The following is a 23570-nucleotide window of genomic DNA, read 5'->3' as shown; positions in this document are numbered from 1 at the left end:
CCGCGCAGGGTGGGCCGCGGCCGCAGAGCTGCCCCGAGGGCGCCCAGCCCGGCCCGGCCCCGCACGCAGAGACCACACGAGGGCCGAGGCTGAGCGCAGGTTCGGTGTTTATTTGCTGCAGATCCTCAGTACTAGTTTACAAGGCCGTGGCAAAAAAAAAAAAAAAAAAAGTTAGAATCAGAATAAAAAATTCCTGCCACACCGCCGCCCTCCCGGAGAGAGGTCTCTGCACGGAACAACGCCGACATACAAAATAATCTAAAAGGAGAAAACTATACAGAAATATTTACATCTCTGATAAATAGACTAATACTGATCCAGGCGCCTCTCTCCAGGCCTGTGCGCGGCGGCGGGGGGAGCGGGACGGGACGCGGGTGTTGGCACGGGCAGCGGTGAGGCTCCAGCCCCGGCTCCCTGTGGAGCCGCCCGGGGCCGGGGCCAGGCCGGTCTCCCCTCGCGGAGAGCAGTCGTCTCAGCGCGGGCTGCGGCCGCATCCCGCCGCTCGCCAACGGGGCTTGTGCCGGAGGCGAGACGGTGGCCAGCCCCAGCCGCGGGGAGCGCTGCCCCCGGGAGCGCGTGCCGGCGGCTGCCCCAGCCCAGCAGCTGCCCCAGCCAGGGCCCTCATCTGGGTGCTGCCCCTTGCACCCCCTGGTGCCCGGGCAGCGCCGGTGCACGCCGAGGCGGTGACAAGCTCCGGCCCCAAACCCGCGGCACTGTGCCGCTCGGCACGTCCCCCGGCGCGGGGCACGGGCGGGACGGGAGCCTGGGACGGACCCGGCCCGCTACAACGAGGGCCAGGAGCGGTGCCCGCGCAGGGCCGCTTCCCCAGCCACCCTGTGCCCAGCGCCCGTCACCCCCCCGAAACCGCCGGCCGCGCAGACCCGGGACGGGGCAGGATGCCCCAAGTGCTCCAGGACCAAGTGCTGGGGGGGAGCCCGGCACGGGGCTCCCCGCGCTGCCTCCCAACCCCCGGAGCGCGCCTTCCTCCCGTGCGGTGCTGCCTTGGGCATCCAGACCAGGAAGGACACCTAACGTGCCCCCCGCCCGGCTCCAGCATTGCCCCCCGGCCCCGGCCAGGCCGAGCAAGGCGGGAGGACGGCACTCGCCCCCGGCCCTTCCCACGCGCAGACGAGCCCCGTGCAGACCGGGGGCGAGCGCCGGGGCTCCCTGCGTGCAGGGACCTCCCAGCTTGAGCCCTGCTCACGCCTACGGGGAGGCTGCTCTGCCCGCGAAGATGATGTCCTGGGGACGAGGCAGTTGCGGCATGGGGGGGGGACAGACCCACCGAGCTGCCCGTGCCCCCGCCTGCCCCCGTGGTAAGGAAACTGCGAAGCTGAAGCTAGGTCCTGGGTGCGGAGGGCCAGGCTGCAGGGAGGCCCCAGTCCCGCAGTGGGCTTGCTCCGTCTCCGGATGCTCACGCTGCCAGGGACACGCCGGTCTTGCAGGGCCAGCAAAGGCTGCTAGTGTCTCTTCGTGGAAGACACCTTCTTCTTCCTGGCAGCCAGCATCTCGTAGAAAGGGTCCCTGCTGATCGCTGCCCTGGCAGAGAGAACGAGGGCCGCGTTAGCCGCGCAGCCGGCTGCAAGCAGCTCATCCTGGTGCGGGGCCGGGGGCAGGTCCCTCCGTGCCCCCGGGGACGGAGAGCCGCCGCTTCCCCCCTCCTCTCCCGCAGCCCAGGGGAGCGCTGCCCTCCCGAGCGCGGGGAGGGCGGCAGCCGGGTCCTCTCCGCTCCCCGCCGGCCCCCGGCCCAGCACTCACTTGATGCACTTGATCCACTCCTCCTTCTCCTCGGGGGTGGGCGCGGAGATCCGGTACACCGTGTGGTTGCCTTCCACCACCCGCCCGTCCGCCTCCGTCTTGCAGGCCTTGATCACCTGGTCCTTGTTGTCGGGGATGTAGAGCTCGAAGCAGTTCTGGGGAGGGAGGAGACGTTTCAGAGACGGCCGCTGCCCTCCCAAAAGGGGACGAGGCACGAGCACGGGGGCTGCGGGCGCTCCCCTGGCGGAGGCACCCCCAACACCTGAATGGGGATGGACTTGCTGCGACCGTCACCCACTGCCCTGCGGCCCCAAGAAACATGCCGGTACCAAGCCGGGATGCCGAGGCAGGCGGCCCCGGCCCGAGTCCTGCCTCCCGGGTGCCGGCCTTGGAGCTGCACCCTCCCCCCGGCGCTCCCTTCTCCGCCACCCCGAGCTCCTGCCACCACCGAAGCACCAGGAGACGCGCCCCCCCCCCGCCCCGGGGGCCCTGCGGGGCACTCACCGGCTTCTTGGAGTCCTCCACCTCGCGGATGCTCAAGTTCTCCAGGGGGATGATGCCCCGGGGCTCTTTATCCTGATGGGGCCAAGCAGGGAAGGGGGGCTTTAGCTGCAAGAGCCCCTCTCCCCGCACAGCCCCGTAGTGCTGCCCGGCCCCCGAGGTCTGCATCCCGCACCCCTCGTGGTCGCTGGCACCCCAGTGCGCCAGGAGGCGTGCGGCCAGCCCTGCAGCCGCGCGGACCCACGGCGTCCCTCCCGCCCCAGCTCGGCGCGCCTCCGCCCCGGGGCCACTGACCGTTGTGTACTCGAAGTAGTACAGGCAGTTATCGGTGAGGATGAACCAGCGTCGCTTCCACGTCTTCACCCTGCCGCCTGGGAGCAGAGAGAGGCGGGTTGGGCGCAGCCCCCGGCGCCGCGGGGCCCCTCGGCGCGCGCGGGGCGGGAAGCGCGCGGGCACATGTAGGCTATGGCAGAGCTGGAGCCCACGACAAGGACACACAGGACAAACAAGCATCCGAGCGCCGGGCGCAAGCAGAGGCAGCCAGCCCCGCGGGCGCCCGCGCAGGCGCCGTGCGGCAGCAGCAGCAGCAGGCAGCACAAACCACGCCGGACAGGGCACGAGCAAGAGCGGAAAGCAGACGGATGAGGATGGAGGCGGAGGATGGCGGGAGGGCAGGGCCGGGCTGGGTGCGCTGAGCCGTTTTCCACCGAAAACGCTGATTCACCAGAAGCAAGAGCGCTTCGAGGAAGCGCGTCAGCGCGGTCAGAGGGACGTGCAGCGAGTCGGCCTCGCAGCCAGGCAGCGCGGGGCTTTCTGTTTTGCAGCAACCGCTCCGGCTGGCGCCGGGCTCGGGGATGTTCGGTTTGAGGAAGTTACGCGGCTGCTCCCCCAAAAGGAGAAGCTGCTGCTCTCCCGGGCTCAGGGGCTGCTCCGGCAGCCGGGGGTGCCGTGACCGCAGGGAGAGCCCGGCTCCTGCTCCAGCACCCTGCGGCTCTGGCGTCGGAGCGGGCGGGTGGCAGGAGGGGGCAGCATGGGCACACAAGCACCGCGGGCATGCTGGGGGGAACGGGCTCCTCTCCCCCAGCCCAGCCGGGCTGCAATAAAAGCAGACCCCTCTGCAAAGCCCCCGCGCCTCCTTACTGCCCCCTTAGCCGGGAAAGGCTCCGCACCCCAATCCCTAACCCCAGAGCCAGGGGGTGCCAGCATTTCCTAGGACAAAAAGGCCTTGCACCTCCCTGGAGCCAAGCAGCCCTTCCCATCCAAAAACCCAAAGAGGGTGCGACCCTCTCCAGCCCTGCGGCGCCGTGCCCACCCTCCGCAGCCCACGTCGGGCTCCGGCTCCCCCAGCCCTCGCCCAGGGCAGCGGGTGGGAAGAGGCCGCCAGGCGCCCGGCTGCGCAGGGAGCTCAGGGCAGGCAGGGCCTCCCGCAGCGCAGGGCTGCCGTGGGGCTGGCCCCAGAGCCGTGTGGCGCCCGCGAGCCGGCACAGCCCCGCTGACCGTGCCTGCCGGCCTGGCTCGGCTCAGCTCGACCTCCCGGACCCGCAGGAGGGCAGCGCCGCAAAGGGGCAGCCCACGTGGACGACTCCCATCCGTGCCCCGCGCTCCTCCGCGCTGCACCCAGCCACCTCCAGGCACGCGGCGTGCCCGGCGCACGGGGGCTGGGGGCCCTTCCCGTGGACACCCCAAAACGCGCCCCAGCCGGGCCCCGTCCCCTTGCAGCGCTGGAGGCGAAGACCCCGCAGGGCCGAGCCGCTGCACACGCAGGGCGAAGCACAGAGGCGGCCGTGGCCCGGCCTCGGCCCCCGCGCGCGGGGAGCGTCCCGCGGGGCCGGGGCGGCCGAGGGGGCCGGCGGGCCTCGGGGAGCGTTCGGCGTCGAGGGAGCCCCACCAGCCAGCGTCCCTGCCCTGGGCGGCCGCGGGGAGCGGGGCTGTTCCCCTCCGGCAGGCGAGGTCCCTGGGGCGGTGCGGTTGGTTAGCAGCAGCAGCAATGAGACTAATCACCAGCAATTAAAAACGGAAAGGAAAGAAATCAATGAAGCTCCAGCGGTGTGAGCAGAGCGGGGGGAGAGGGGTACGTACCTCCTGGAGTTGGGGGAAGGAAAGGAAGAGCCAAAATCATGGAAACATACAAATGAGGGAGAAAAGAAAATTAAAAAAAAAGGAAAAAAAAAAAAAAAGGAAACCCCAAAGAACTCAACCCCCCTCGCCCCGCGCAGAGGCCGCGTGTGTGTCAGCAGGGTGGGACGGCAGCGGGGAAGCCGTGAGGGGCCTGCCGGGGCGGCCTGGCTCGCTGTGGCTTTGCGGGACTGGCCTCCCCTCTGCGGGGGCACGGGGCGGGGGGCGCAGCCCTCGCTGCCCCGGCTGGGCCTGGGGATGGGGGGAAGCCCAACGCTCCCGACTGCGGAGCCCTTCGCTCGGCACGTCCCCCTCGCTGCCCCGTTAGGGGGCTGGAGCCGAGGCAGCCGTGAGCGCAGGGATGCTCCGACGTCCTCTCTGACCTCCCCAGCTGCAAACGGCCCTGGCACGGGTGGGAGATGACCTGCCCTTGCACTAGTCCCTTCTGCCAAGCAAGCGCTGGCTGGCTCAGGGCCGGGAGAGGCAGGTCTGGGGCTCTCCAGGGCCCCCCACGTCCTCCCCGCCGCGAGCGGGAGAGGCGGGCGGCTCCTGGTTGAACACCCAGCACAGCCCTGCCTGGCAGCAGGCAGCGCTCTGCTCCAGTCGGAGCATGCGGAGGCATAAGGCCCCTTTCCAGTCCTGAGGGGGTGGCAATACAGCAGAAACACCCCCCAATTAGAGGACGGAGTCCCAACCCTCGCAAGAGCCCCAGGGGAAGGCCACTGCCAGAACCTGCTCCTGCCAGCACCCGCCTCCCTCCCCCTTTCCTCACTCAGCCCAGGCAGAAAATTCCCTAACAGCTGCCGAGATGAGAAGCCACAGGAGCCAAGGCGTGGGGCACGGCTCGTGGTCTGCGGGAGCCGGGGTGCTGCAGTGGGGCCGCGGGGATGCCATGCATGCTGCCTGCATGTGGAGCCGGGATGCGGAGGTGATAATGCTGTGGGAAGGTGAGGCAGGGACCGGTCTGTGGCATGGAAGGGGGACGCACGCAGCCTGGGGGCAGCTCGCCGTTCGCTCCCTGGGGCCTGCTCCAAGAGGACGCGGCTGTGGCTTGGTGACGAGAAGGGCCTCGTGGTCTCTGTGCTCTGACACCAGACCCCGTTACCAGCTCTGCACCCCAGGACTTGCCCATCCTACAGCGGGCAACGCCGGCAGCATCTCCCGGGAAGCCTGCCTGGCCACACCGCGGGGCCTGGTCAGCTGCGGCTCCGGTCCTGCTGACAAGCCCAGGGAAGACGGAGGGCTGCTGGACGTATGGACGCTTTCCCTGTGAGCTGAGCCCATGTCTGCAGCCCCCCGCCCCTCCGCAGAGCCACGCTCCGGAGCTGGGCCGGAAGGCTAGGTGCAGGCAGCCCTGGCGCCTGCTCCTGCTTCCAGGCAGGTGGCTTGCACCCATGGCCCAGCTCCATCCCCAGGGGAGAGTTTGCCCTCCCCAGGCCACATCCTCCCCTCTGCCAGAACTCACCTAGCTTCAGGAGCCAGCCCTCCCGGTCGGGGTTGAAGAAGGTGTGGGTGAGGTCATTGCCGTCATCCTCAGGGATTTTGAAGGGTTCATTCTTGATGCTTTCATAGAGATTCTGATACAAAGACACACGGCATCACCTCTGCTCCTCGGGAGCCCTGCGAGAGGCTGGCTCTGCACCCCAGCCCCCGGCCCTCTGCACCCCGTCCCTCACCCTGAGCAGCTCCTCAGGTAGGTCCCCCCCGTCGTTGATGCCTCGGTTCATGGCAATGAAGCGCTCCGCCGTGGGCTTGTCCTTGACGTTGGGGTTGTGCAGGCTGGTGTTCAGCATGATGATGGCAAAAGAGAGCACGTAGCAGGTGTCTACAGGGACAGAGGGGGAAAGTCAGCTGCAGTGCCGGACGGCTGGGGAGAGGGCGCTGGGGCAGCCCCTCACCTGTGGACTGGAAGACCCCGGGGTTGCACTGGCAGTACCGCTGGGCGAACGCCTCCATCATCCGGTCGATCTTCTGAGCCTCCCCAGGCAGCCGGAAGCTCCACAGGAACTGCCTGCGAACAGCGAGGTGTCACACTGCTCTAGGGGCTCCAGACCCACATGCCCTCCAGCCCTGCTCACGCTGCTACGTCCCACCACAAGCCCTTCACCCGCCTCCCCAGCTGGGGTGCGGGCGGTGCCGTGCGGGACACGGCTCAGCTCCCTGCCCCTGCCCCAGCGCCTCACTCACCGCAGGGCCTGCACGAGGTTGAGGTCAGTGAACTCGTGCAGCTCCACGAAGGCATGCAGAACTTGGATGTTGAACTCATCCCTGCGGGAACAAAGCCAGGACATGAGGGATGCATGATTAGCCAGTCCTGTGACCGCCGAGCTGCACAAGGGCCCCATCTCTCCCTGCTCTGCCCCAGACTCTGCTCGTTTGTGGGTGGAAAACCTACAGCTATGCCCCGGCCCTAGCCCTGGGCTGGTTTGCACGCACTGGCCTTCTGCAAGTGCCAGCTACAGATCAAATAGCCCACCAGCCAGCCCTGGCACTCAGCAAGGGGCTGGCATGAAAGGCTTGTGTCACAGAAGGCCAGCAGCCCCATGTCCTGCTAGGGACCTGCAGCCAGCCCCAGGCCCTGCCTGTGACCCCGTGCCTGCACTCAGCTGGCAGGGCTGCCCAGGAAGCTCAAAAAGCTGCTGTGTCTCATCTCTCAGGTTGTAACCCCGACCCTGGGACACCCTCGGGAGACCCGTCCCTGGCCCAGCGTACCTCTCGCCCAGGTAGTCACCGATGGCTGTCTTGTTGAGGCCCTCCCCCTTGTAGAGGAACTGAGCGATATCCTCGCATGTGTTCTTCAGCAAGTCGTTTTCGATCAGGAACTGGATGCCCTGGAGCAGTGCAAGAGGTGCTGCTCTGGGTCTTGCTGCTGACCCCACCAACCCACTCACCACCTCCCCAGCCACTGCTCCCGGGCGCTGGCTCTGCCCCCAGCTCAGGGAGACGGCCAGGCGCCGGACCACGAAGCGACCAGAGCCCCCAGCAGTGCCCCATCCCTGGATAGGCCAACGAATGCCTTTTTGACATGGCCCTGTTTGGAGCCTGGTACTCCACTCCCCGCCTGGCACACCCCAGCAGTACCTTCTTGGGATCCATGTTGAACTTCTTTCTGCCCATCGCCACCTGCTTGTTCCTCTGCATGTTTTTCCTGCAAGGCACAAAGCAGCTCTGAGTGCTGAGGAAAGACCTGGCTTCCACCCGCTCCCTCACCCCTCGGGCAGGGCACTGCAGGGAGATGGTCAGTGTGGACACGAAAGTGCACTGAGCTCCTTCCACCGGCCCTGACCCCCCAGCATCGAACCTGGACCCAAACTGCAGCGGGCGAAGGCAGCACACTGCGCTCCACGTCTCTGCCCAGCTCCGTAACAGGCCAGCACGGAGCTGCTGCCAGCCTGCTGGGCCCCAGAGCAAAGGCGCCGCCGAGCCGAACTCACGCCATGCAGAAAGGGGTGCTGGGCACAGAGAACATCCCCACGGGACACCTCTGCATGGGGAGAGGCTGGGCAAGCCCCGGCAGCTCGGCGCGGCGGAGCCCTGGGGAGAGCAGCCTTTATGCCCCAGTGGGGCCAGCGTGAGGGTGATTGGAAATGACGCTGCGAGCCAGCTCCCGTCAGCTCTCAGGCCCCCTAATCCCATGCTGGCACCGCCGGCACCAGCTCAGAAAAACAAAGTCAGACAGTCTCTGTGGCCAGACAGGGGCTGAGGCTTGGAAAAACAGACCTCTGGATGCAGCAATTCAGGCTGGGATCCTGTTACCGCATCAAGGAATTAATAGCGCCTGGGAACGCCACCCGCACCAGCCTGCGAGGGATGGGGCGCGCTGCTCGGCCTCCCGGCGGCTGCCGCACCGAGCGGGCAAGCTGGCGCTCAGGGCCAGCATCGCTGCAGGGGAAGGGGCTTGGCAGAGGCCCCGGGTCTGCCAGGGACCAGCTGCCGCAGGGGTCCTGCGATGGCAGAGGACTCACCTCTCCTCCGTGGATCCCAGGTTCTCGATCTCATTCGTCACTTCTGCTATCTCATCTTTCAGCCGCTGAGGGAAGAGACGTGCGCTGAGACAGGAGGTGCCTCTCTCCCTCGCAAACCCACCAGCCACCCCCAGCTCTGAAGGCAGTGTGGGGCCCAGGAGCTCCCTCCCCTCCCACATCCAAGAGCATGCAGGATACCCCCATGGACCGGGACTCAACGGAGGCAGGAATGAGCCCAAGGGCACCCTGCAGGCTGGCAATAAGAGCCAGGGATCCGAAGGCCAGGCCTCCCAGCTGTGAGACAGGTGCCCTGGGGCCATTCCCCATCCAGAGGCCCAGACAGACCCTCTTTCCCTCCTGCCCCAAGCACTGCCCTGCGGCTGAACCAGTTCCTGGGGCATTTGGCAGTGAGGGAGCTGGCTGCACCCTTTTGCTAATCCCCCTGCAGCACCACTGTGCAGGAAGGAAGAGATTCAGAGGTTAACAAAATTATCTCCTAATCCCTTTAGATCGTGCCCAGCATATGGCAGTAATTAGCCTCTGTTGCCTTAATCATGGACATGACTGATGAGTGTCCCAGATGAGCATTGACCTCGCAGTCATCAACGCCACCGGGCAAGGCGCAAGGGAGCGCAAAGCCCAGGGCTCTGCAGGGCACGAGGAGAAGCCACTGCTCTCTCTGCCCTGCAGGACAGGCTGGTTGCCAGCCGGGGCCTATGTCCCCTGCAGGGATCCTCTCCCCAGCCTGCCAACCCCGGGCCCTGCAGCAGAGAGCCACCGCTACGAGGAAGCAGGGGGACGGATCACGGGCTCCCTGCAGCAGCTGCTGGAGTCCACCCCATGGGCCCAGCTCTCCCCTCCCCGCATTTCCAGCAGCTCCAATTTTCTGCTCCAGAGATTCCAGGAGAGCATCGGCATGCAGGCTGAGAGGAGCAGCAGAGCTGGCAATGCAGGGGGACAGGAGCAGAAACGGGAGCTACGGCTGACCCACACCCCAGCTGCAGGGCCTGCTCCTGTAAGGGCTCTGCGGCTCTCCGGCACCCTGCAGCAAGCAGGGCCCAGACCCTTCCAGCTGTTTCCCCATGCTCCCCCCAAGGTCCCGCTCCAGAGGCCAAGCACCAAAAGCTGGGGCTGGGGTAGCCCAGCAGTGCGAGTCCCACCAGCAGCGTTCCCGAGGAAGAGGAGGAAGGAGTTGCAGCACACTCAGTTCCCAGCTCAGTACCGTCCCCTGGGCCGAGAGGCGGCTGGCAAACACCGCAGAGGAGAGCCAGAGCCCAGCACAAAGGGAGGAGGGAGCAAAGCAGGGGGTTCCCCACAGCTCCAGCCCTGTGGGCCAGCACATCCTCGGTCTGGGCCATGCAATGAGGCCACAAGGGTCCCACTGAGCAGCCAGCCCCACAGTCCATCCCTTCCCACAACACTCCTGCAAGAGACAGCAACGCGACAGGTACAGGCAGGACAGCCCCGAGCAAGGCAGCCTCTTCCCCCTGGCAGGGCAGAGAACAGCTTGCTAGGCCCTTGAGTGGTTTCTCACCCTCCCCCTTCCCAAGAAGCAGGTAAAAGACCCTGAATGGGGATGCACGTGGTCCTGCCCAGTGACACATGCCACCTCCCATGGAGATAACCCTGAGCAAGAGGCTGCCAAGGCAGGGCAGCCAGGGACAGCATGTACCAGGAGGCCCCGCGATGGCCCACAGCACCCCTACCTGTATGTCAGCCAGCAGCTCCTGCTTGCGGCGACGGATGTTCTCCAGCTCCTGGCACTCCTCCGGGGTCAAGTCACTGGGCACTGAGAGGGGACACAGTCAGGTTAGCACATGCGGCCTGCAGAAACCATCCCTGGTCACAGCCAGGCTGCGAGCCAGGCTCCCCGTGCATGTCCACGCGCTGCCCTCTGCTCTCAGCAGGCAGCCTGGTGCCCATCATGAGTGTGGATGTGGAGCTGCTGGGTCACCGGAGGACGAGGGGCAGCAAACAGCCCCTTCCAGGCCCCATACAGCAGCGCAGGGGTTGCCAAGTGCCCCTGCCGGCACGCGAGGAATGCAATGGCCACGCGCATTCCTATCGCCAAGCAGCGAGCGGCTGCGGCGCGGCGGGGGAGCGTGCTCCAGCCTGGCACTGCCAGATTCCTGCTGATTCAGCCGGCCGTGGCTGGGGCGCAGGGACTGGCGTGCTGGACAGGCGAGAGGCAGCCCCGAGGCAGCCCCGCCGCCCGCCGGGGCCGGAGCAAGGGAAAGGGCTGCCGAAGCCTGGCTGGCTGCTCTCCCTCGCCACGCACACCCCCGCTCAGCAGGGCGGTGCGATGCAGCCCCCGGGGACCTGCTCCAGCCCTCCCCGGCAGCGCCAGCACTGCAGAAGGCAGCGCTGGAGCTGGGGGAGGAGAAGGGGGATCCAGCCCTGGCAGAGAGCAGCCAGCAGCCCCGAAGGGGCAGCAGTGGGAGTCCGGCACAGGCGGTCTCGAGGAGGGCTGCGAGCTCTGGACACAACAAGGGCCCATTGTACCACCGCCTGGACAGAAAAACCAAACAACAGGGCTGCAGCTTCATGCTGTGCTGTGGCTTTCATGCTGGGGCAGGAGCCTGCAGCTGGGGCAGAAGCCAGGGGCCTGGGCTGGGCAGGAGCCAGGGCAGGAGCAGGGCCCCCCAGCTGGGGCTGGACAGGAGTCCGGGGCAGGAGCCAGAGGCAGAAGCAGGACCCCGAGCTGGGTCTGGGCAGGAGCCCGGGGCAGGAGCATGGGCTGGGGCTGGGCACCAGCAGAAGCCCCGAGCTGGGGCAGGAGCCTGGAGCAGAAGCCCCAAGCTGGGGCTGGGTGGTAGCCTGGGGCAGGAGGAGGGCCCCAAGCTGGGGCTGGACAGGAGTCCAGGACAGGAGTCCGGGGCAGGAGCCAGAGGCAGAAGCAGGAGCCCAGGCTGGGGCTGGGCAGAAGCAGGAGCCCCGGGCCTGGGGCTGGGCAGGAGCGCGGGGCAGGAGCAGGAGCCCGGGCTGTGGCTGGGCAGGAGCCCGGGGCAGGAGCAGGAGCCCGGGGCAGGAGCAGGAGCCCGGGGCAGGAGCAGGAGCCCGGGCTGGGGCTGGGCAGGAGCCCGGGGCAGGAGCCGGGCCCCAAGCTGGGGCTGGGGCTGGGCAGGGGCCGGGCCCCGGGGCTGCACCGCCCGCGCACGGAGGCGGCAGCGCCCGCAGCCGCCGCCCCCGGGGCACCGCGGCGGCTCCGCTCCCGCTCCCGTTGCCGGCCCGGCCCCCGGCGCCCGCCCCGCCGCGGGACCGCGCTCCGCCCCGGCCGCCCCCGCGCGCCCCCCGCCCGCACTCACCGGGGCCGCGGCGCCGCCCGGCCCGGAGGAGCCCCGCGCCCCGGAGCGCAGCGGAGCGCGGCGCTGCCCGGCGGCGGCGGCTGCGCCCCGCCCGGCCCGGACCGGCCCGGCTCCCGGCTCCCGGCTCCCCTCCCACCGGCCCGCCCCGCCCCGCCCCGGCTCCCGGCCGCGCCCCGCGGGGCTGCCCCGCTGCCGGAGCGAGTCCTCGGCATCGGTCCCCGGTTCGGGCCGCGCCCGGGGTCAGCGCCCCCCCCCCCCTCCCGGGGGAAGCGCCCCGGCTCCCCGGCCGCTGGGAGGTGGCCGGAGGCGGCCGGGAGCTCCTGGCCCATCCTGGCCCCGCGCTGGCCTCTCGCCACCCCGCAAACACTCCTGCCTTTTCGCCTTTGCTGCCTCGCGCTCCCATCCGTCCCGGCCCCGGCGCGGTGCAGCACCGCTGCCCCGGAGCACCACGCGACCGCTCGGGAGCGGCCGCAGCTCACGTAGTCGCACCGCGCTCGGCCATCGCCCTACCACGCCGGGGCGAGCTCCGGAGAGAACCGGCTCCCCGCCCGCCCGAGCAGCCCTCCTCCACAGCTGCTCCCCTCCGGATTCATCCTCCTCGACCGCGGGCAGCGGAGCCGAACGCGCCCTTCCAGACAAAGCTCGCCCGCATCTGTGCGGCGACATTAATACCGCCCTGTGGCTGCGCGCGAGGCAAGGTGCCTCTCTCCCCCACCGACACGTCATCCTGGAAGCTCAGACCCAGGGCTGGCAGGCAGTACGTGCCGGTCTTCCTCCTTCGCTTCCAGCTCACGAGCTCCACAGCTCGCAGGAGAAATTCCTGGTGTTCTCCAGCACGTGACCCCTCGCTCCGCGCAGTTAAGTAGCATCCCATTGCTGTTAATTCCTGTCCCCAAGGTCACCCCGCTACTCCTGCAGCTTTCCCAATCCTTGTCAACAGACTACGCCTCCCAACTCTGTCATCGAGTTTCATTAGCTCACTTGTACTCCCCATCAAGGTCGTTTGTGAAAACACCAAAACAAGGTCCCTCCAGGGAGCAATGCAAGAAGAACCCAGCAGAGGCTTCCCCACGGCCCGGCCTGTACCTGCTGGTCTGTCCTGGCCTTCCCGCGACACAGGTGGACACTCGTCTCCCCCTGCTCCCTGGCCAGTCTGCCGGGGCCAAACACCCTGGGCTTCACCAGGTCCAGTGTGAGCTACCAACCTCCCTGCTCCAAACAGCCGCTGCCGGATGGGAGCCAGGCAGGTCTGCGATGACCCGCGGTTTCCCCTGTCCAAACATTATTTCTTTGCTTCGTCAAGGCCCCAGGTACCATCGCAGCCACAGTACCAGGCACGCGGTCTCTAGGCCGTTGCTTCCCATCTCTGCTCAATTCGCTCTTCCTGCTCACTACCAGCAGGCTCAGACTCACCCAAAGTGCTTCCCACGGGGGCCGTTCCCGAGCCTCTGCTGTCTGGGATGCAGAAGCCCTGTCTCCCTTTTAGATTTACTCACATCCAGCTGACACCATGTCCTTTTGGACCAGCACGGTCCTTAACCAAGCATCATTTGTCCCTGAGCCACTTCTCTCCTCATTTAGGGTCACATGCCTGTGGGGTAATTACGATCAGAAAAACCGTATCTCTGAACTCAGCGCTGTTTCCTTGCTCCGCCTGGGTTTTTCTGACGAGCTTCCTCCTTTACAGAAGTCCCCCCTGCGTAAAGGTCAGTGTCACCCTGGAGCTTGCGACACAATCCCTCCCGACCCAGCTGGAACACTTCCCAATATCTTTGGCATCAGAAACTAGGAAGTATGAATCAGACCCCCCAAGTCATGGGACCAGCTTAAGAGTTACTTCAAATACTGGGGGCATTGTCCGACTTACCGACGCGTTCAAGTCACTTTCCAGCATTTCTTCCTACCACCGGGGCGCAGAACCATTTTCCAGCAGAAGCGCAGCCCCCCCTTTCCCAGCCGCGGGAACCCAGGGTTCCCGATCCCCGTGCACCAGGTCCCACGCTGCAGCCGCGCTCGTCAGCAAGACGAGGCTTGCTCCAGGAGGGCTGAGCTTAATTACATGGTAGTTGTCAGACGCGAAAAACCCTAAATCCTTGCGCTGCAGTGTGTCACCAGGTGAAATGGAGCCGTCTCCCCTCGCGTGCTTTGGGCCCACGGCTCCAGGGAAAGGCCGGGACGGCAGCCAAGGAAGCTGTCCTCCCGGGACACCCAAGCAGCGTGCGCCGCCGGCACAGTCCCCATCTGTTTCAGCAGACCGCGCAGCGCTCCGCGTGGGGCTGTCACAGCTCTGCCAGCGCCGTGTGCCCACACGCAGATACCAACAGTCGCGGGGCATCGCTCCCACATGCGCCCCGAGACCCCGGAGGCGGCGGGGGGCCCCCTGCTCCCCAAGCTACGCTTGCGCTTGCAGAGCCCCCCATCGACCCCTCGCTAAGGTGCCCGAGCGCTCGGCCCCTCGTCGGGACTGCTCGGCTTGGCGCACGGGCGGCCGAGCCCCCCACACTCGGCAGGACCCGGGGGCGGCAGGGGGAGCCGACGGCGACGCTGCGGGGCGGCCCGGGGCCCCCGCAGCCTGGGAGAGCTTCCCCCCGCCAGCCGGCACCGCCGCGGAGGGCAAACGCGCCCTCGTGACACAGGCAGGCCCAGCCGTGTCAGCACCGGCAGAGAGGAAGAGAAACACCAGACGCAGTGTTTTTCTCGGGGAAGGGAAGAGGGTGTTAACCCTTCCCCGGCAGCCCTGCAGCCTGCGGAGCGCCAGGTGCCCGCAAGGCAGGGCGCCTGCTCCCCGCGGCGCCGAGCGGAGCGGAGCCAGCTCCCGACGGGCCAATTCGCCGCATCTCAGCAGCCCGAGCGCAGCAGAAGGCTGGCAGGGGAAGGGGCAAAACACAGACCGTCCCGGCTGCAGCCCCGGCACGAGGGATGGGTGCAGTGACCGGCCGGGCTGCGGGGAGCCGCGCGGGCAGACAGGCCCAGCGCTGCGCTCCTCCTGCGGCGGGAACAGCTGCTGCTGCTGCCGCCGGAGCCACGTCCGGCCCCGAGCAGGGCACGAGGGGACCTAGCCCACGTGCCGGGCTGTCGCGCGCAGGCTGGAGGCTTTCCTGCACGAGCCGGAGAGCACCGCTGATGGCCTCCAGGACTGCGCACCGTCCACCCCCATCCTCCCCTCGCTGGGGACGGGGAATTGCTGCATCAGGCCCTGAACACCCTGCGCATCGCCACAGGGCAGTAAGGGGCACCGGCAGGAATTGCCCGCCTGTCCCAGGCTCCAGGAGAGGCCGTGCAGGGCAGGGACACGTCCCCCACTGCTGCCGTGCTGAGCACAGAGCCCCGGCGCTCCGCTCGCCTGCGTTCCTGCTCCCCACCCTCCCGCCCCGCGCTGCCGGCTCGCGCTGCCGCTCATCCTGGCGCCACAGACCCCCGCTGCCCCGTGCCCAGCCCTGGCTGCTGAGCTCCTGCGCCTGCCCACGGACACCCGGGGGGTGGGACCCGGGGCAGCGCCGGGCCCGGCTCCCCACGATGTTGGAGAGGGCCTGAGCCCAGCCCTTCCAGGGAAGCGCCGGGACGCTCCCCACCCCAAGCCATCGAAGCTATGCGTGGCCGGTGACACCTGGGATCACAGCACACAAGGAGCCAGCCTTGCCCGCCTCCGCTGTCCCACTGCACCGCCCCCTCTCCGGGCCGGACTCACCGCTGCCCTCCGCCCTGAGGACCATCCTGGCAGGCTCCGGCAGGCTGCACCCCCGGGTCCGCTGCCTGCATCCGCGGCGCCCGCCTGCCCGCAGCTCCGGAGAGGTGCTGCTCTTCGGGGCGCGGACACCTGCCCTCCCCGGCGCTTCCCGGAGTGAGTCAGGGCCGCACGGGGCCAATGAGCTCCGGGGCTGAACCGGGCGTCCTCCCAGCCTCACCAGGAGCCTGCATCGGCAACTCCCTGCTCCTGCCGCGGCGAGCCCGGGGCCTGCCAGCGCCTTAACTCCTCTGCTCCCGGCCGGCGCCTCCAGCTCCCGCGTGGCAGGGGCGACTGGGGCAGCGAGAGCCCGCAGCCCCACGGCCGGGCTCCCCTCCTTGTCCCGCCTCGGGGTTTCGCCCGTCGTGGGGCAGCCAGAGGCCACGGGGAGGGCAGGAGACGCGTCAGCTCCGATCCCTCCGGACGCGGCGGGGTCCCTGCCTCCCGCTGCCTCACCAACCAGGCAGCCGGCGGGAGCCAGAGCGGCCCGGCCTTTCCTTCCTGCCGCTCGGAAGAGCCTTGCGGGGCTGCTGGGACACAGCTCGCCCCGGCACGTCTCAAGCTCGCCGCTCGGATGCCGGGACCCCCTTCCCTCCCCTCCGCCAGCCCAGCAGACCCCCAGACCCTGCCCGGCACCAGCCGCCGGGCAGGTCCCCTCCCAGCTCCCCCAGCATCTCGCTGCGGAGCTCATGGCCAGGCTGCTTGTGGGGCGCCAGCCCTGCGGCGCCCCATGCTCAACGCCTGGCCCACGGCGGTGCCAGCGACGTGGCTCGGCCTGGTCCAGCCTCACGAGCCGCCCGCTCAGCAGCCGGCGGGCCAGAAAGGCCGTGGGGCCGGGAAGGCCGCACGGACCACAAGGACGGAGGAGCGCGGATGGACCGCCGGCAACTGCTGCCCTCTGCAGACTCTGTGGCAGCACACAGAGCCGGACTGACCAGAACCAGAACCAGGACTCGGTCCAGGACTCGGACAGCCCGGCACCAAGCCGCAGGAGCGGCGAGCTCTGAGATGAGCCATGCCCGTGGGAGGTCACTGCCCGGCAGCTCCCCCTCTGCTCCGGGCAGCATCTCCGCACAGATACCGCTGCTCCGTACGGGACCGCTGCACGGCGGGGTGCCAGGAGCCAGCTGGGCAGTGCCTGGACCAGGAGCAAACCCTCGGCCCTTGCCTGCCCCACCGTCAGTTGCCTGGAGAGGCCGCAGGAATCTCATCTGCGTTGACTCAGCTAAATCCTGCTCCACCACATGAGAGATGGGAAAACAGCACCCGGTAATGCCTAGCACCCAAAACACTGTCTGCAGATGGGCCTGTCTCTCCTCGAGATCCCCCCAGAAAGCCAGCGGAAGAAGGGTTTAAAAAAGTCTCAAAACGGTCCTTCAGCCAGAGCCGCGCTTGCAGCCCACCCTCCGGCAGGCCCACGGGCTCTGGCTCGTGCCGTGCTCCCATGGGGAGCCTGGCAGCGCTGGAGGAGCAAAAGCCTCCAGGAAGCACTGTGGTCGGGACGGGACCACGGGGAGACCCCCAGCAGGGCGACCCCGCAGCCCGTGGGGCCGCCGCACAGCCGAAGGGGCTCCGTAGAGGAGCCGGTGCCGGGGCAGCAGTGCGTGGCATTGGCTGCAGGGCACCCGCACCGCCGGGCCCCGCTGCACCCCAGCGCCGACGAGGGGCACGCGGGGCCCCGAGAAACTTCCTGCTCCCGTCTCAGCGCCACCACATCCTGTTTTCACTGCGCTCTGCACATCCTGGGTTGCGTCAGCACTGTCCTTCCCCGCAGACAGCCAAGGTACGTCAGGAGAAGACTTTGGGGACAGGCAGCTCCAGGAAAGACCCTGCCAGGCAGCCAGGCCCAGTGGGGGCATCCAGGGCCCTCACGCTGCTTCCAGCTGCAGGGAGCAGCGGGGCCCCGTCACCTCCGCGCCGCTGCTGGGACGGCTGCGGGGTGCACGGTGCTGCAGGCGAGCGCCGGCACGGCCGCGCTCCCCCAGCTGACGACGTGGCTGCAGAGAGCCGCAGTCGATCCCGGCGCGGCCGTGCCCTTCCGCAGCCCCGCGGCTGCACGGCTCAGGCCCACGCGCGCCTCGCCGCCTCTCCGCACCAGCCCCTGGCACTTATTTCCTGCGCTCAGCCTGGAGACCGAGCCGTAGCCTGCTGCTCGGCCACATCCACCAGCACAGACGCAGGACCGGCAGGAGGTGGTCTCACACCCCCAGATCTCACGTTAGAGCCGCCCTCGCCGGTCCCACGCTCGAGGAGCAGGAACCCACAGGCATCAGCAGTTCCCACGAGCTGCCAGCCCGAGAAGGCAGCCCCAGCGCGCAGCAGCAGCGAGGGCTGCTAAGCAGCGACCCACCGCCCAAGGCAGGGCTCGGGGCGGGGGGCGAGGAGCTGGGACAGGACGCGCCACGGCCACGCACACCTGCCGAGCCGCGCCGGGCTGCTCTTGCACTGCCGGCGGCTGCTGCCGGCTCCCGAACACCCTTCGCCCCAGCAAGGCGCTTGGCACCGGTGTCGGGGCAGCGCCAAGCGAGGCAGCCCCGCGCCCAGCCGTCGGCCCTCCTCCCGAGGGCGAGCGCCATACGGAGCCGGAGCCGCGGGCACCACCACGTCTCCCTGGGGAGCCAGGGATCCTGCACGGAGCGGAGGGGAGGGGAGGGGACGAAGCGCCTACCTGCCTTGGCGGCCACAGAGGGGCACAGGAAGGCCTGGAAGCTCGAGGCGCAGAGCTCGCTGACCGTCCCCATGCTGCGGAGGCCGCGGGGATCCTGCGCAGGAGGCTGCTGGCTCCAACCGCGCAGGACGGAGCGGGAGGCAGGAGCAGGCAGAGGCCTGGCAGGCACCCGCCGCGCTCGGCGGCCCCCAGCCTGCCGGCGCGGAGCCCGAGCAGCAGGATCCCTGGTGCCGGGGGCTCCCCAGGCAGCGGCGGACGCCTCCTCGCGCTGGGCAAGGGGAGGCACGCAGGGAGAGACGGAGGATTCCCCGCTCCGGCTGGAGCAGGAGGAACGAGACTCTGGCAACTGGAAGCTCCCAGCCGAAGGAGCCCACGCGCCAGCCCCAGCCAATCCCAGCTCCCTGCCTGAAAACGAATCCACTTGGCGCTCCTGCAGCCGTGGCCCGGGCAGCTCAAAGCCACTTGGAGGACAATTAGTTTGGGAACTTCCCTCCGCGCCCCCCGGCTCGCGGGCGCTCTGCCCCGCTGCCAGCCCCCTCGCCCCCACGGGTGGCCGGCAGCGGGATATTTTTAGAGCGGTTTTATCCCTCCGTATTAGGGATTTAAGCATCGAGCGAGCCGGCGGTTGCATAGCAACCATCGCTGCATAAAAGGAAGGTGCATAAAAAGGCACAAGGCGGGCCAAGGCGATGAGCGCGGAGCAGGGGGATGGGGCGCCGCCGCGGGCTCTGCGGGGCGCGGGGCCGGGACGCGCACCGCGCGGCCGCTCCCCGGCGCAGCCCCGACGGGCTCGGCCTGCCCCGGCAGGCGTGTCCCGCGCGGGCAGGCCTGCTTCGCCTTTTGCCGGCCCCCGGGGCGAAGCAGATCGGGCGGCTCCGTGCCGGGGCGCGAGGCGGCTGTGCCGCCCCGGAGCTGGCCGCGCTGCGGCTGCAGGAGCTTTCGGCTCCGCTCGTGGTCCCAGGGCGGCTGAGGTGCTCCCGCAGCAGGGATTTGGGTGGCTCGCGGCAGGACTGCCCGAAGCCAGCATCCGCTGCCTGCACGGGGGCTCGGGGCCGGCCCGGAGAGGCGGAAGCAGGGCACAGCAGGCGCCCGCGTCCCCCAACCTGCCAAGCACCCGTGGGCGCCCGAGCTAGCCCAAACCGGACAGACAGCCTTTCCTCTCCAAGCGGGAGCAGTTCCGCAGCGCAGGGCACGGCCGTGAGTAACAAGCCCCAGAGCTTGTCGGGGCACGAGGCAGAGCGCTGCGGACGGCCCCGCCGACAGCTCCCGGCTGCAGGGAGCCGGCGAGCGCTGCAGGCCCGGGTCGACGGGCTGCGCGGCGCTCCGGGAAGCGGGAGCCGCTGCAGGAGAGACGGGGCAGAGCGGAAGGGCCAGCCAGGGCAGCTCCGCAGGAAGCCGCCGGAGCGGGACTGCGGCGCGGGGCCCCACGGCACGCGGTCTCCGCGCTGACCCGGAGGAAAGGCGGAGGTTAATGGCTGCTCCCCGGAGGCCGCGCGGCGCTCTCCGGCTTACGTGACCGACCTCCTGGTTTCCGCGCGCCTTCCCCTTCCCCAGAGGCCCCCGCGGCCGTCGCCACATCGCCGAGTGGCGGCTTTCGGCAGCGCCGGCGACCGGGGGGCGAAAGGGCCGCAGGAGAGGAGCCGCGGCAAGGCGGAGCCGGGCGCCGAGCGGCCGCAAGCAGCAACAAAGGCGTCCCTGTGCGGTCGCGGACGCTCCAGCTGGTTTCAAGCAGGGCCAATTAGTATTTCCCAGGCAGAGAGAGCCAGGCACACAGCACGGCACCTCCCCACGCGGGGCCCTGGCTCGTTCCTCAAGCCCTGCCTGCAGAGCAGCATTTGGAAACGTCCCCGGTGTCACGCTAACAGCAGCGCCGGCTCCAGGCCCCCATCCTCCAGCCCGTCGGAAAACCGGGCTCTGGAAAACAAGCCCCTCTCCCGCAGGCTACGTTCTCCTCCCTCCGGCCCAGACCGAGCACCGCGGATGTGCCCAAAGCCGCAGATGGCCCGGAACAACAGCTCTGAGACACGCGGGCCCCGCTTGCGCCCGTGATGTGTAATTACAGAGTCAGCAATGCAGCTTATCTGCGCTCCCAAACACTGATTTGAGCAGAGGAGCTGGCTAATGGCCTCTCCCGCGGTGCTCCGCTCCCAGGAGCCGCCTGCGGCCCGTCGCGCTTCCTAGCGGGGACCTGCCGTGCCCAGGTGGTGCAGGGCAGAGCTGCGTCCCCGCGCCGCTCGGCTTCGTTCACCGGGAAGCCCCGGCACGCTGCCGGGTCCTGCTCGGGGACGTGTCCCAGCTCACCCTGCGCCGCGCCGGGGAAGGGCCTGGATGGATCTTCCCGTTTCCCTGGCGCCGGCGCAAGAACTAGGTAGGGAGAGCAAACGGACGCTTTGCCGGCAGCACGCGCGGGCCCAGCGCCCTGCCGGCACCGCGCCGGGGCTCCCTGCTCCCCATCCCAGCGGCGTCTCCCACGACCCACGGTGCCTCGCCAGGCGCGCGGTCACACAAGCTGCAGGCGCTGGGCTGCCTCCAAAAAGCCCCGCTGAGCCAGCGCCAAGGGACGTGCTGGGGCCTGCCTGGCCCTCCGGGAAACGGCTCTGCAAGCCGGCAGCAAGGAGAGGAGCAGGGCTGGCGCGGAGAGGCGTGGGGAAGCCCCTGCCCTCCGCCAGCCAGGGATCCTGTTATCCTGCCCTGCTTTTGGCAACCCCCAGCACCTTGCACCACTCCTGGCGCCGACCCCCCGCCCCGGACAGCAAGGCCTCCCAAGCACAAGCCGCTTTGCAGCAGGCTGCATCAGCCCCGCTTAGAGAAATCCCTTAATCCCCCAGCCCAGAACGAACAGTAATCCCTCGGGTGCAGCAGGATCACCGCCGCTGCCCAGTCCCCCTCACCCCAAGGCCTCGGGGCCAGCCCTGAGCTGAGACGGGACCCAGCTCAGGACACCAGTGCCCACGGAGCCAGGATGGGATCAGGCTGCTCACCAGCGCCGCCACTTCCCCGGCCTGGGCGATTCCTTGCCAAGACACCTCCTTCTGCCAGTGTTCCTGCCGGACACTGCGGTGTCTCCCAAGGCCCCCACGGAGCCTCGCCGGCCCCGATGCGTTTGCCACCTGCTATCCCACCGCTTCGCCTGCTCCAACCCAGGGATGGTGCCGGTTCTCAGCAGGGGGGATGCTGAGAAGGGGGTGGGAGCGGAGCCCTTCGCCCCGGCAGGGAGAAGGCGGAGAGCCCACATCTGTGCCGGCAGCTGCTTACCCAGGGATTTGCCCTCTGCTGAGGCAGGCGGCTGGAGAGAGGTCGCGTACCGTGCAGGCGGCGAGGCAGAAACCCGCGTCAGCAGAACCCCACCAACAAGAGCCTACCCCGAGGGTTCCCACCACATCAAGAGGTGCAAAACCAACAGAGCTCAGGGGCTTTGGGACACCGCTGGGATCTGCTAGGGAAGCTGCAAACCGCGACGCCCTGCTTGGCATTGGGGAGATGAGCAGTGTGGGCTCGGAGGTAGCTGTGCTGCCCGTCCTGTACACCACCCTGGGGCCCAAGCAGCTGGGCTAGCAGGCAATTTCTGATGCTGAAGAATGACCCAGGTCATCTTGCAGCCAATTCCAGGAAAAACCGAGAGGCTGCTCTCAGGATCCTTCCCCGCAGCGCTCTCCAGCTAATGGGCTGCTTTTAATGCCTGTGCAGACAGGCACCTCGGGACAGCTGTGCGCCCAGAGAGCCAAGTGTTTATACCTTATCTCAAACAGCAACTCCACCACCGAATGCAGCCGCTTCTAGGGCGGGACACAGCAGCCTCCTAATCTGCATTACACAACCGCTTCGGGCAGGAAGAGCAGCCCATGAGCCAGCGCAGGCCACAGGCCCGAACCGCCATCTCCGAGCCCGAGCAGGGCCCGGGGTGACCTCAGCTCCCAGAAGAACCATCGCCAGCGCAGCCCAGAGCACCAGGACCTGGATTCAGAGGACTCATCCGAACGGCCCTGTCTAATCAGTCCCCAGCAGCCTCCAGCCTCCCCCTCCACAAAGCCCTCGCTCAAAGAAAATTCACCTGCCAGCCCACTCGAGCCTTTCCCATCTAGGCACGCGTGCTGCCTCCTCACCCGGCCCTGCTCTTTGACGCTGGGAGGGAACGTGCTGCAGGCAGAGAGGATGGAGGACGGCTGGGGAAATGACGGAGGCACGTGCAAGCAAGGGAGCCCGCAGCCCCCTGCGCCCGCTCGCCCTGCTCTGCCCCGCGGGATCCTGCCGCCTCGGGAGCGGACCGTGCCGCCCCTCTGCAACGGCGCGCAGATGTTTAACAGATGCCACGCAACGCGAACCCGGCTCCTGCCCCGGGCAGGCCCGCGGGGACCTGCTGCGGCCTGAATTCAGACTGCTCAGAGGCAGCAGCTGCATACAAAGCGTGAGCGGCGGCGAGACGGCACGCAAGAAGCAGCTCCCCGCCGCCCAGCAGGGCAGCGCGACCGGCAGCGGGGTTTTCCCCGCAGCTCACTGGCCAGGGAAGCGATGCACAGTGCTCACCGCCCCGGGACGTGGGTCGAGGCACCGGGCTGGGGAGAAAACCCCGGGGAAAGGAAAGCGGCAGCTCCTGCAGTGAAGCGAGGGGCGCGAGGGCAGCCTTGCTCCCCAGGACAGAGCCCCAGCGCTACCAGCCCTGAACACAGGCGCCCGAGAGCCTCCTCGCGGCCTGCTGACACTGCCGGCTGCTGCGCCCGCAGCTCTCGGTTTCAGTAGTCATTTCCTCGCCGGCGCTTCCTCGGCCGCCCCCAGGCTCCTCGCCCTGCTGCACCTGCGCCGGCCCCGCTGCTGGCGGGGAAGCAGTGGGCACGGACGAGGCCCCGACCTGCCACCGGGCCCCGGTCCCCTCCGCCTGCCCGCGATGCCAAGTGGCCGGCGCTCTCCGACCCGGCCCGCGACGAGGCATCGCCGAGCGGGAGCCGCCCCGACGCCGGGCACGCGGGCGCCGGCTCCACTCTGCCGCCGCCGCCGCTGCCCCCAGGAGCCTCCCGGGCAGGCGGCCCCGCCGAGCCGAGCAGGCCCCGTCCCCGCTGCCCGGGACCCCGCCGCTTGCGCTGGGCAGCCTGATGCAGCGCTGCACGGCCCAGCCCGGCGGGGGTCCGGTGCCCCCCCCCCCCCCGTCCCGGCCTCCTCCCCCCAGCACCACCGGGTTCCTCCCGGCCCCCCCCCCGCCCCACCGGGGCTCCCCCCGGCCCGGGCTCCCCCTCTCCCTCCCTCGGCACCACCGGGCTCCTCCCGGCCCCGGTCCCCCCAGCTCCTCCGGGCTCCTCCCGGCTCAGCCCCTCGATCCCCCGGGGCCCCCCCCAGCCCGGCGCCTCCGCGGCCGCCCCCCGCCCCGGCCGCACTGACCGTAGCCGCCCTCCTCGTCCATGCTGCCGCCACCGCCGGGGCCGCTCCGGTGCCGCCCGCGTGACGGGGCGGCGCTGAGGCCGCCACGGGCGAGGCCATGGGGCGGCGGCACGTGACGCCGGAGCGGGCGGGGCCTCGGCGGCGGGGCGGGGCCAGCTCCTGGC

At 69.0% G+C, this 23570-nt stretch overlaps 1 protein-coding gene across 4 annotated transcripts; it reads right to left on the bottom strand.

Annotated features, from left to right (window-relative positions):
- Window positions 1–90: 90 nt before the first annotated feature.
- CYTH1 (cytohesin 1) lies at window positions 91–23440 on the bottom strand. 4 transcript variants are annotated; one of them, XM_067308286.1, is made up of 13 exons: window positions 23407–23440; window positions 10046–10128; window positions 8340–8404; window positions 7456–7522; window positions 7087–7205; window positions 6562–6642; window positions 6273–6385; window positions 6051–6199; window positions 5839–5951; window positions 2554–2632; window positions 2263–2334; window positions 1759–1913; window positions 91–1539 (listed from the first exon to the last, which is right to left on the bottom strand). In XM_067308286.1, exons 1-13 carry the CDS (start codon window positions 23426–23428, stop codon window positions 1461–1463), a joined length of 1197 nt encoding a protein of 398 aa, XP_067164387.1. In that variant the 5' UTR covers window positions 23429–23440; the 3' UTR covers window positions 91–1460. The 4 variants fall into 4 exon arrangements, with proteins under 4 accessions (XP_067164387.1, XP_067164385.1, XP_067164386.1 ...); XM_067308284.1 differs by lacking the exon at window positions 23407–23440 and adding an exon at window positions 18037–18124 and having other exon boundaries at window positions 2554–2630; window positions 5840–5951; XM_067308285.1 differs by lacking the exon at window positions 23407–23440 and adding an exon at window positions 15333–15394.
- Window positions 23441–23570: the final 130 nt, after the last annotated feature.

This window comes from Apteryx mantelli, chromosome 19 (assembly GCF_036417845.1).
Source record: "Apteryx mantelli isolate bAptMan1 chromosome 19, bAptMan1.hap1, whole genome shotgun sequence".
Lineage (NCBI taxonomy): Eukaryota > Metazoa > Chordata > Aves > Apterygiformes > Apterygidae > Apteryx > Apteryx mantelli.
This window is presented reverse-complemented; position numbering and strand designations above follow the sequence as displayed.

Excerpts from the sequence above, each read along its gene's own strand:
- CYTH1 (XM_067308284.1), bottom strand. The coding sequence starts at position 18,109 with ATGGGGACGGTCAGCGAGCTCTGCGCCTCGAGCTTCCAGGCCTTCCTG. Across the intron at positions 7,206-7,455 it reads TCAACATGGATCCCAAGAAG|GGCATCCAGTTCCTGATCGA; the intron begins GTACTGCTGGGG and ends GCACTGCTCCAG. Across the intron at positions 6,200-6,272 it reads CGGGGTCTTCCAGTCCACAG|ACACCTGCTACGTGCTCTCT; the intron begins GTGAGGGGCTGC and ends CTGTCCCTGTAG.